The sequence below is a fragment of the Seriola dumerili genome, unplaced genomic scaffold (genome assembly GCF_002260705.1).
Source record: "Seriola dumerili isolate Sdu_G_001 unplaced genomic scaffold, Sdu_1.0 BDQW01000092.1, whole genome shotgun sequence".
Classification (NCBI taxonomy): Eukaryota; Metazoa; Chordata; class Actinopteri; order Carangiformes; family Carangidae; genus Seriola; species Seriola dumerili.
The window spans coordinates 500,884-512,549 of NW_019174347.1; the positions used below are offsets into that span (position 1 = coordinate 500,884).

General features: G+C 40.4%; 1 protein-coding gene across 2 annotated transcripts in view; it reads right to left on the reverse strand.

The window, feature by feature from the left end:
• Positions 1-205: 205 nt before the first annotated feature.
• Positions 206-11,666, reverse strand: part of ispd (isoprenoid synthase domain containing) — a 55,870-nt gene continuing 44,409 nt past the window's right edge. Inside the window, exon 10 of one of the 2 annotated variants that reach the window (XM_022746192.1) lies at positions 206-1,120. In XM_022746192.1, the coding sequence (XP_022601913.1) occupies positions 1,016-1,120 (105 nt within the window). In that variant the 3' untranslated portion in view covers positions 206-1,015. Of the gene's footprint in view, positions 1,121-8,696; positions 8,833-11,666 lie in introns of those variants that run through there. The other variant, XM_022746193.1, reaches the window with a different exon arrangement.

Genomic DNA, 11,666 nt, shown 5'->3' on the forward strand with positions numbered 1-11,666 from the left:
TGAATTTCAACAGTCTATATGTTAATGTAGTGATATAACCTGTTAATGCAGGTCGTGGGTAAAGTTAGAAAACATGTGTTGTTTGCTATCATCACACATGCTGTTGGGGCCTTGCCTCTTTTCAAACATCAATATATCATCAAAATTCTTATGATACGTTTGTTGAAGAAATGAGAGCAAACCAAATTCTGGAGGTTTTTTTTTTTAAAACATAAGTTGCCAAACATTTAAAAACTGAAAAAAAGCTTTGATGTGTCGCATTTCTTTAAATCTTTAAATTGAAAAGCAATTTCTTTTCAGCCCAACAGGTGACTAACACTTATCTCAACAGTGGTCTCATTAGTTTCTAGCCATTTTTAAAGTCCCTCTATGCTGAATATTTCCATGACTGTATGCGACGCTCATGGTGTGCATTGCTGTGTCTATCAATGCTACCACTGGGTGTCTCCAAAGCATGAAAGTTAGAAATTTCTGGAAGATACAGTGATACAAAAACAAACCAAAACATATGTAGCACCTTTAAGATGGGATCAGTTGACATTATTAACTCTGCAACAAGTCATTTTTTTACTTTAGAGGAGATGTAAGTTTCTCTTTTATTTGCCACTGGTGCACCTCAACAAAACACTGACCAATTTACTAATCAGCCACATTCAGAATAGACCACTGACTCAAACTTGTAGGTGATTACAGTAAAGTCTAGCTTAATCTTTCACAACCAATACTAATACTGTCTGGTAGATGGTTATCAAAGGGCCACTTCACCAATTTAACATGTTTATTGTTTTCAGCCTATGAAAACGATCATATAAACTTTTAAACTTTATAAACAGGAATGGACTTTAAACCAAGTCCCTAAAGTTTATGAAGTGCAATATTTAATTATGGGAGTATCCCTTTAGCCTTGCTGTAATTGACAAAGAGATGGATGTAGAGCAGAAGAAAACGCCATCGTCTCATCCGTGCAGTGCTCTTGAGTTACACTGAGGCGATTTTGTGTCGGTGCTGCTTCTCCTCATGCCTGCAGAAGCTGTCCCACCAGGGCGGGGCTCCTCTCCCGGATCAGGGCTGAAGTGATCTCAGCGACCCTCAACACTGACCTCTCCCAACGCTCGGTGTCCTGAGAGGGGGAGAGAGAGAGAGAGCGAGAGAGAGAGGAGGGGGAGGTAATTTGTCGACGAACATAAAATTACAGACAGGCATGATAACAACACACTGCCTCGCTCATTACGTCACCTCAGTAGTGAGATCCTGCAGCAACAAACTAAGACTTCCCCGTGGAGGTTCACATTTGTTCACATTTATCTTTTTGTTCCCTTGTCACGACTGTTGGAGTCATCCAAATGTTTGTACAAGCGCTTCACTTTATGGGCCTGCCAGCAGCATCCAGTTAGCATTAGCAGCCGGTTCAAACCAGCGGTGAACAAAGTTAAACCATACCCATGTTGTTTCACTTCAAGTGATGGCAAAAGTAACTGACGGACCTGTTAGGAGGGAGTTACAACACCAGTGGTTTGGAGCATCAACTCACAAACGATGAAAAGGGAAGTCCGTGATTTTATAAATTTCGCATTAGCTGCCACTTTTTAAAAGAAATGACCGAAACTCATAAAAGTATCCCGGATGCTCCTTTAATGTCCTCACCTCCTGACCCCTGCAGTGTGAGGTCAAACAACCACTGTACGAGCTGGACGGCAATCTGAATCTACCGCATTTAATCTGACTGCAAGAATAACTAATTCTGGAGGAGGATTTTCGTGACTCCCATGTTATGTTACAGCTTGTTCAATCAACAGACGGAAGCAATTTTCCAAAGGAGGGGAAAGAAAAATGCCACAGAATTGAGGCACTTTAACTTTCTTTTTCTTTTTTTTTCCCCACAAATTTGTGTTAATGTCAAGAACTCTGAAGCCTGTGAACCAATGAGGCCTACTTTGAGATTTATGGTGCATGATATTAGACAGATCTACGCTAAACCACACGTTAAGACAAAAGGAGACCATACACTCTCTCAGTCGCTCAGTCTGTTTTTTCTTTAAGTCAAGCTCCACTGTTGTGGTTGTTTTGCTGTCGTGATTCCTCTCTTCTGTATCTCTTTCTTCTTTTTTCCTCCACAAACCGCCTGCACAATGCACTTTTAATGGTTTTCACTCCCCTGACTTCATTCTTTAGGCTACACAGTGACTCCCTACTTTGATTTAGTTTCTTGATGAGGCCTGAGAATGACCTGCTTTCCATCTTTCAAAGGCCCCACAGTTCAAGGAGCTTTTACTTTGTTTTAACCACCAGCTTGTTCCTCACATAGATTTATGCTTCATGCTCTACCTGGACTTTTTCATAAATGGGTCGTGGACTTTAATAAGGCTTTTGACAAAGCGTTTGATGTAGCAGCATAAAGGGGAACACATAAAAAAGATTTTCATTTCTTGTACAGTAAATACAAGTGAAAACACACAGAAGAGAAAAAAGAAAGGCCTGAGATAGACTTCGGTTCATGCACTGGAAACTGTAAATATCACACTTTTATTCACTCTAGCTCTGTGTGTCAAGCTTTCTGTTCTTATACGCTACATAGCAGTTTAACATTGACAACAGCGGCAGATTTACCATCAAAATTCATTGTAATTTTAAAACAAACATCTCAGGCAGAAGTAAACAAAAACAGATTTCTCTTCTCTCACTGATGACCGTCAATGTTGCCGACTAAAATGACAACTGTCGCTGCCTCCAACCGACTCCTCATGTTTCCACGTCACTAGATTTAAAACCAGGACCCCATGAAAACAGTCATAAATACACACTTGATCTTCAAATGAATGATATCGTGCTGAGAGACTGAGGCTAAAAATAACAGATACTAGGCAAAAAGTCAGTATCCGCACCTGCTGATGATCAATGTAGAACAGCACTGTCCATATATTACAGTGTGAAGGTAGTTAGTCAAAGTATAATCAAAGTACAATGAGGAAAAATGTGAGATCAGACAGTTATTCTGTTCCAGCATAACCTTGCTTGGCTTACTTATTTTCACTGTGTTTGTACTGAACGTTGTGTGTGTCTTTTAAAGTTACGAGTGCGAGTGTTTGGCAGATGTAACGCATACTGTGTAACACTGGCTGAGGCTGCAGGACTGTAAACTTCCCTGAATCCAATTAAGAGCAGGACAGAGCTGCTAACGTTAGCCTATCATCAACAGCATCCAGGTATACAGTGGTTAAAGACGACAACAACACTACGAAATGAATGCATTAGTTACGACGAAAAACTCTACCTCTTCAAACTAATGTAGTTTGTTAATGATGTGCTGCTTGGCCCTGGAAGTATTGCCAGGTTACTCTTGTGGACAGTTATCTACAGTTGGGAAGCTATAATTGGACGACTGCTGTTTGTGGGAAGTGTTTAGCAAACGGAGGTTCCGGGATTTCGGCGGGATTGTGAATACCAAGTCGGACGGTACAAGAAGCTAAATCATTCCGAAGTTCAGAGGGGTTGGAAATAATTCAGCAGTTCAGTCAAATCATCCACCACGTCGGAGATAAACAAAAAGTTTAATTTAGAGAGCAGGCTCTCGAAATGTCAGTAAATAGTCTGTGGTTAGCAGAGTAGATCAAAGCTGCCTCAGGAAGTCGTTCTGTAAACTGTGATGGTTTTTCAGATAATCCTGAGTTTTGTTGGAAACCTGGCTGCTTGTCTTGTCCCATTTGACTTCTTTTTAGCGATGTTGCCCTACTCCCAGATGTCAACCAAGCGGCAACCACCAGGGCTGAACAATAAAGCCCACACGCAAGTGCCAAAAGCAGTTCTATGATTGGCCACTAGAGTCTGGCTCCAAGAGTGAGTCAGTCCCCATAGACTCCCATGTTAAAATGGTCAACTTTACAGCAGAAATAAACACGTTTCTGGCCTGCTAAAAAGTTTTGGTCTCTACAGCTACTTTCCTCTACATTCATGACAACTGTACAGGGGTGAATTTTAAATAACTCACCTGTTTAAATTTGATTAAAACTTTATGCAGAATTCATGGCGTGGCCGCTTTGAGTGACAGGTAGGTGAGCGTGTCCACCAAAAACCGGCTTTCACTGAAGTCTCGGCTGCACACACGCCCCACCTCTTTGCCCATTTGGATAAGCTGGGAGTTAGGGGAGGAGTCAGGGCAGAGAGAGGATAAATTAGAATTAGTATCTCAGCAAGCCTCACTTCGTAACTTTTTAAGAAAGAAAGTAACAAAAATTAAATAAGAGGTGGTAGAATGAGTATTTATTTTATAATAAAATCATGCCGTTTGTGAACATATGATAAATGATACAAATTGTGAAACATATCAATGATATCTTGATAACTGTATAGAACAGAAAATATTATTTAGTCTTAAATAGAAAAGAAGAATATAAACTTTTTAACTTATTCTTACATAACAATTTGGAGGAAGACATCCTAAAAGCTTGATAATTGATGTCCTGAGTAAAGTGGGTAAATTGAAAGAAATGAATAGAATGGACTAAGAACCTATTGGATTGGGCCTTTCAAGACATATATTGGTAATAAGAAAAACTGTAAATTAAAATCCCTGCAGAAAAATCAAGTTGATGAAGGTGGAATAACCATTAGGTGGTAACATAATTAATGAATGAAAAAAAACACAACAAATGCATTTGCTTTTTGCATATACTTTAGACTTAATTAGAATTTTGTTGCTGCAGCACTCATCACATGTCACTGTTGGTTACAATCTCCAGCAAAATCCCTGAAATATAGTATAGTGTGAGGAAAGTTCATTACAGGAACCTGAATGTAGAAGACGGAGCTTCTCTCGCCTGAGGCGTCTCTCTTATCAACAGCTGGAATTCCACTGAGCTGCAGGAGGACGGGGAAATGCGGGAAACTGGAGATGCCTGGAAGTGTCGAGAGGTGTACACAAAGCGAAACGAGGCCTTTGTGGGTGATCTTAGGAATGTTCCGGCATCAAACGACTTTTAAAGACTATTTGACTGTCCGAGGCTTGGTTTTTTCCTACGTCCTTGACAAATACATGATCCCGAGGACAGGATGTATTACAATGTATATGTGACCACACTCATTCGCTCACATAAAATGTAATATTTCTTTATATTCCCTGACTTTTAACATTTTATTCTGTTTGGAGATGGAACATTTCAATGTAATTATATCAGTTACTATAAAGAATAGAGAAGAATTTCACTTGTGTTATTTATTTATGTGACCTTCTTTTCTCCTTATTTTCTATATTTATTTGATGGCTGTCATTACTACCTGCGTCATTTGCAAATTCAAATATCGCTGTTGTCCAAGCATTTTTAGCATCATTTTAAAATTGGGATTTCTATGTGGAAAAACACACTTTTGGCAACAACTGCTGACTACCACCTGGACACCCAGCGTGTCCCAGCCCTTTACTTGAATCACCTTAAACAACCTGATAAAAGGCCTTGCAAACCCCTTGCTCACATTTGGTCCTTTTCTTCTCACTTGAGCAATGTTAACCAAAGAATAAAAGAAAGAATAGAAAGAAAAGAAAAATTGGCCAAACCCAAAGAGATCACCTGATACAGAATGACCTAAGGTGTTAATGGTCAAACTATTTTATGGACAGGTAAAAAGTATGAGTGGCAATGCTGCAGTGGCTTGAACAACATAACTAAAAAATCTGGCCAGGATTGACTGAAAGCGGCCCTCTGTTATATAATACAATGAGAGTAATTGGGTAATTAGGTGGCAGCTTGCAGACAGGTTAGTGGTCAGGTGATCTCCAGTGGAGGGAAACTCACTAAAGAGGAATATGAGGCCATGACTGGAAAATTATAGTGCAACACAGTGGAAGTGGGAAGGGCTTGGGAGTTGGAACGTTGAAGGGTAGGGAAGTAATGTAATGTAGCTGAGGTGATCCTAACAGGGCCTTTATTATAGACTCTTAAGCAATAGAAAACACAGAGATACAAGATGTAGATAAGAATACAAAGATTTGATCTTCCCTGTAATTAAGCTTGATGACCTCCAGTGACCAAGACTCTGTTCTGGAAATAAAAGCAATGACAACACGAGTCTCCCTGGGTGTACGACATCACCTTCTCTCCCCACCATCATCACCCTCTGCACTGTTAAGTTCTGCAGGGTCGGGTGGTATTAGAGCTGGTTCACACTGCAGGAAACAGGAGCCTCTTCAGTACTGAGCTGCTTCATTAAGGGCTCCAGTGAAGCACGAGCTCGCGGACAGACACCCGACCTGCACCTAAACTTCAGGAACATGGTTTCCTCCAACACATCTGAATATTAGACTATGTTGTTATGTTATTTCCCCGAAAAAGAGCAATTACAGGCAGAAATCTGAAAAACTACATCTTTATTGGCTTTAAAAAAAACAGTTTTAATGGAGTACAAAAAATATAAGCTCCCTCTTATTACATATTTGTGTTTCAGTCATTAACAGCTTTTTAGTGATTGTGACAACAAGACAGTAATTTAACTGTTATTATTAATGCCCCAGACTCTCCTCCATCAGTCACTTGACTTGTTTGATATATAGCACAAGGGTGATTGATAAGTTCATGGACGGAAGGTAAAAGGAGATGAGTTATTCAGCTCACTGTGTCTCTCTGAGTGATTATGCAGAACGTTTGAAGTTAAATAACTTTTGTGGGTATTTCTGTCTTGGGTAATTGTAAATTGCGAGACCGGACTCCAGGACGGGGTTCATGTTTCAGGCTTTCTCTGCTACGTCTGTATTCAGCAGCCCACGCTGTAAGGAGGGTATAACCTCCCCAAGTGTTGGCCACCACGGCCTTGGTGAATGAAGGCCGATGTTGTCTGTTCTCAGACAGTGCTGACTTGCAATTTTCAATTACCCGAAACAGAAATACCACGAAAGTCATTAGCTTCAAACTTTCTGCGTAATACCTCAAAGAGTTGAACTGCACGTTCACGAAACCAGAGCTGTATAACTCATCTCCTTCAACCCCATCTTATCAATCAGCCCTCGTATGTTGTACCTCACTTCACTGACAAACATTAGTGTTGAGAGGGTTGGGGGGTCGTCCAGTTCGTGTTCACACTGGCTCATTTCAAAGGAACCAAGTACACATGAACTCAACACTGACGGTTTCTGCAAAAGGTGGACATCCTGCGATCATCAGCGCTTCACGGACCCTCGTGGGGAAAACTATGACACTAAGTTTCTGGTGCACTTATCTGCTTCTTATGTGTTTCTTTATCTTCCCCATTGTCACAAAAAACAGTGAATAAATGACTGATTTTTAGTATAATTAGTCACGACTGGCAACTCAACCTCTTTTCATGAATAACGTGCAGGTAGAACAGAATGAAGCCAGGTGTGCTTTACCCGCAGTATTACTAGGGACACAGTCACTGTGTGGTCCCTACGTTCCACTTACTTTCCCACTATGAACTGCTGAAATATTGGATTTGGACACTATGGTAACCAAATGATTATCATAAATATATTTGTCACTTATGCAGATCGTCTCATTTACAGTATTTACAGGCAGCAGATGGATTTAATAGCAGTTTAGCTTTTGAAGATGGTGCTAAAACCTCACACAACAAACCGCACCAGTTTGGCTTGACAGCTTTCACACCACCCTAAACAAGCCAAACAAACAAATACAGCAGAGTTTTAACCAAATAGCCTAAATACTGTTTGACAAGTTGTCTTGTTGTGATACATACTGTAATTTGAATTTCAACAGTCTATATGTTAATATAGTGATATAACCTGGTTAATGAGGTCGTGGGTAAAGTTAGAAAACATGTGTTGTTTGCTCATCACACATGCTGTTGGGGCCATGCCTCTTTTCAAACATCAATATATCATCAAAATTCTTATGATACGTTTGTTGAAGAAATGAGAGCAAAACCAAATTCTGGAGGTTTTTTTTTTTTTTAAACCATAAGTTGCCAAAACATTTAAAAACTGAAAAAAGCTTTGTGTGTCCGCATTTCTTTATAATCTTTATACTTGAAAAGCAATTTCTTTTCAGCCCAACAGGTGACTAACAATTATCTCAAAGTGGTCTCATTAGTTTCTAGCCATTTTAAAGTCCCTCTATGCTGAATATTTCCATGACTGTATGCGACGCTCATGGTGTGCATTCTGTGTCTATCAATTGCTACCACTAGGTGTCTCCAAAGATGAAAGTTAGAAATTTCTGGAAGATAACAGTGATACAAAAACAAACCAAAACATATGTAGCACCTTTAAGATGGGATCAGTTGACATTAATTAACTCTGGAACAAGTCATTTTTTTACTTTAGAGGAGATGTAAGTTTCTCTTTTAATTTTGCCACTGGTGCACCTCAAACAAAACACTGACCAATTTACTAATCAGCCACATTCAGAATAGACCACTGACTCAAACTTGTAGGTGATTACAGTAAGTCTAGCTTTAATCTTTCACAACCAATACTAATACTGTCTGGTAGATGGTTATCAAAGGGCCACTTCACCAATTTAACATGTTTATTGTTTTCAGCCTATGAAAACGATCATATAAACTTTTAAACTTTATAAACAGGAATGGACTTTAAACCAAGTCCCTAAAGTTTATGAAGTGCAATATTTAATTATGGGAGTATCCTTTAGCCTTGCTGTAATTGACAAAGAGATGGATTAGAGCAAAGAAAAACGCCATCGTCTCATCCGTGCAGTGCTTTCTGAGTTACACTGAGGCGATTTTGTGTCGGTGCTGCTTCTCCTCATGCCTGCAGAAGCTGTCCCACCAGGGCGGGGCTCCTCTCCCGGATCAGGGCTGAAGTGATCTCAGCGACCCTCAACACTGACCTCTCCCAACGCTCGTGTCCTGAGAGGGGGAAGAGAGAAGAGAGCGAGAGAGAGAGGAGGGGGAGGTAATTTGTCGACGAACATAAAATTACAGACAGGCATGATAACAACACACTGCCTCGCTCATTACGTCACCTCAGTAGTGAGATCCTGCAGCAACAAACTAAGACTTCCCCGTGGAGGTTCAACATTTGTTCACATTTATTCTTTTTGTTCCCTTGTCACGACTGTTGGAGTCATCCAAATGTTTGTACAAGCGCTTCACTTTATGGGCCTGCCAGCAGCATCCAGTTAGCATTAGCAGCCGGTTCAAACCAGCGGTGAACAAAGTTAAACCATACCCATGTTGTTTTCACTTCAAGTGATGGCAAAAGTAACTGACGGACCTGTTAGGAGGGAGTTACAACACCAGTGGTTTGGAGCATCAACTCACAAACGATGAAAAGGGAAGTCCGTGATTTTATAAATTTCGCATTAGCTGCCACTTTTTAAAAGAAAATGACCGAAACTCATAAAAGTATCCCGGATGCTCCTTTAATGTCCTCACCTCCTGACCCCTGCAGTGTGGGAGGTCAAACAACCACTGTACGAGCTGGACGGCAATCTGAATCTACCGCATTTAATCTGACTGCAAGAATAACTAATTCTTGGGGAAGGATTTTTCGTGACTCCCATGTTATGTTACAGCTTGTTCAATCACAGACGGAAGCAAATTTTCCAAAGGAGGGGAAAGAAAAATGCCACAGAATTGAGGCACTTTAACTTTCTTTTTCTTTTTTTTTCCCCACAAATTTGTGTTAATGTCAAGACTCTGAAGCCTGTGAACCAATGAGGCCTACTTTGAGATTTATGGTGCATGATATTAGACAGATCTACGCTAAACCACACGTTAAGACAAAAAGGAGACCATACACTCTCTCAGTCGCTCAGTCTGTTTTTTTCTTTAAGTCAAGCTCCACTGTTGTGGTTGTTTTCTGTCGTGATTCCTCTCTTTCTGTATCTCTTTCTTCTTTTTTCCTCCACAAACCGCCTGCACAATGCACTTTTAATGGTTTTTCACTCCCCTGACTCCCTACTTTGATTTAGTTTCTTGATGAGGCCTGAGAATGACCTGCTTTCCATCTTTCAAAAGGCCCCACAAGTTCAAGGAGCTTTTACTTTGTTTTAACCACCAGCTTGTTCCTCACATAGATTTATGCTTCATGCTCTACCTGGACTTTTTCATAAATGGGTCGTGGACTTTAATAAGGCTTTTGACAAAGCGTTTGATGTAGCAGCATAAAGGGGAACCCATAAAAAGAGATTTCATTTCTTGTACAGTAAATAAAGTGAAAACACACAGAAGAGAAAAAAGAAAGGCCTGAGATAGACTTCGGTTCATGCACTTGGAAACTGTAAATATCACACTTTTATTCACTCTAGCTCTGTGTGTCAAGCTTTCTGTTCTTATACGCTACATAGCAGTTTAACATTGACAACAGCGGCAGATTTACCATCAAAATTCATTGTAATTTTAAAACAAACATCTCAGGCAGAAGTAAAACAAAAACAGATTTCTCTTCTCTCACTGATGACCGTCAATGTTGCCGACTAAAATGACAACTGTCGCTGCCTCCAACCGACTCCTCATGTTTCCACGTCACTAGATTTAAAACCAGGACCCCATGAAAACAGTCATAAATACACACTTGATCTTCAAATGAATGATATCGTGCTGAGAGACTGAGGCTAAAATAAACAGATACTAGGCAAAAAGTCAGTATCCGCACCTGTTGATGATCAATGTAGAACAGCACTGTCCATATTATTACAGTGTGAAGGTAGTTAGTCAAAGTATAATCAAAGTACAATGAGGAAAAATGTGAGATCAGACAGTTATTCTGTTCCAGCATAACCTTGCTTGGCTTACTTATTTTCACTGTGTTTGTACTGAACGTTGTGTGTGTCTTTTAAAGTTACGAGTGCGAGTGTTTGGCAGATGTAACGCATACTGTGTAACGCTGGCTGAGGCTGCAGGACTGTAAACTTCCCTGAATCCAATTAAGAGCAGGACAGAGCTGCTAACGTTAGCCTATCATCAACAGCATCCAGGTATACAGTGGTTAAAGACGACAACAACACTACGAAATGAATGCATTAGTTACGACGAAAAACTCTACCTCTTCAAACTAATGTAGTTTGTTAATGATGTGCTGCTTGGCCCTGGAAGTATGCCAGGTTACTCTTGTGGACAGTTATCTACAGTTGGAAAGCTATAATTGGACGACTGCTGTTTGTGGGAAGTGTTTAGCAAACGAGGTTCCGGGATTTCGGCGGGATTGTGAATACCAAGTCGGACGGTACAAGAAGCTAAATCATTCCGAAGTTCAGAGGGGTTGGAAATAATTCAGCAGTTCAGTCAAATCATCCACCACGTCGGAGATAAACAAAAAGTTTAATTTAGAGAGCAGGCTCTCGAAATGTCAGTAAATAGTCTGTGGTTAGCAGAGTAGATCAAAGCTGCCTCAGGAAGTCGTTCTGTAAACTGTGATGGTTTTTCAGATAATCCTGAGTTTTGTTGGAAACCTGGCTGCTTGTTCTGTCCCATTTGACTTCTTTTTAGCGATGTTGCCCTACTCCCAGATGTCAACCAAGCGGCAACACCAGGGCTGAACAATAAAGCCCACACGCAAGTGCCAAAAGCAGTTCTATGATTGGCCACTAGAGTCTGGCTCCAAGAGTGAGTCAGTCCCCATAGACGTCCCATGTTAAAATGGTCAACTTTACAGCAGAAATAAACATGTTTCTGGCCTGCTAAAAAGTTTTGGTCTCTACAGCTACTTTCTCTACATTCATGACAACTGTACAGGGGTG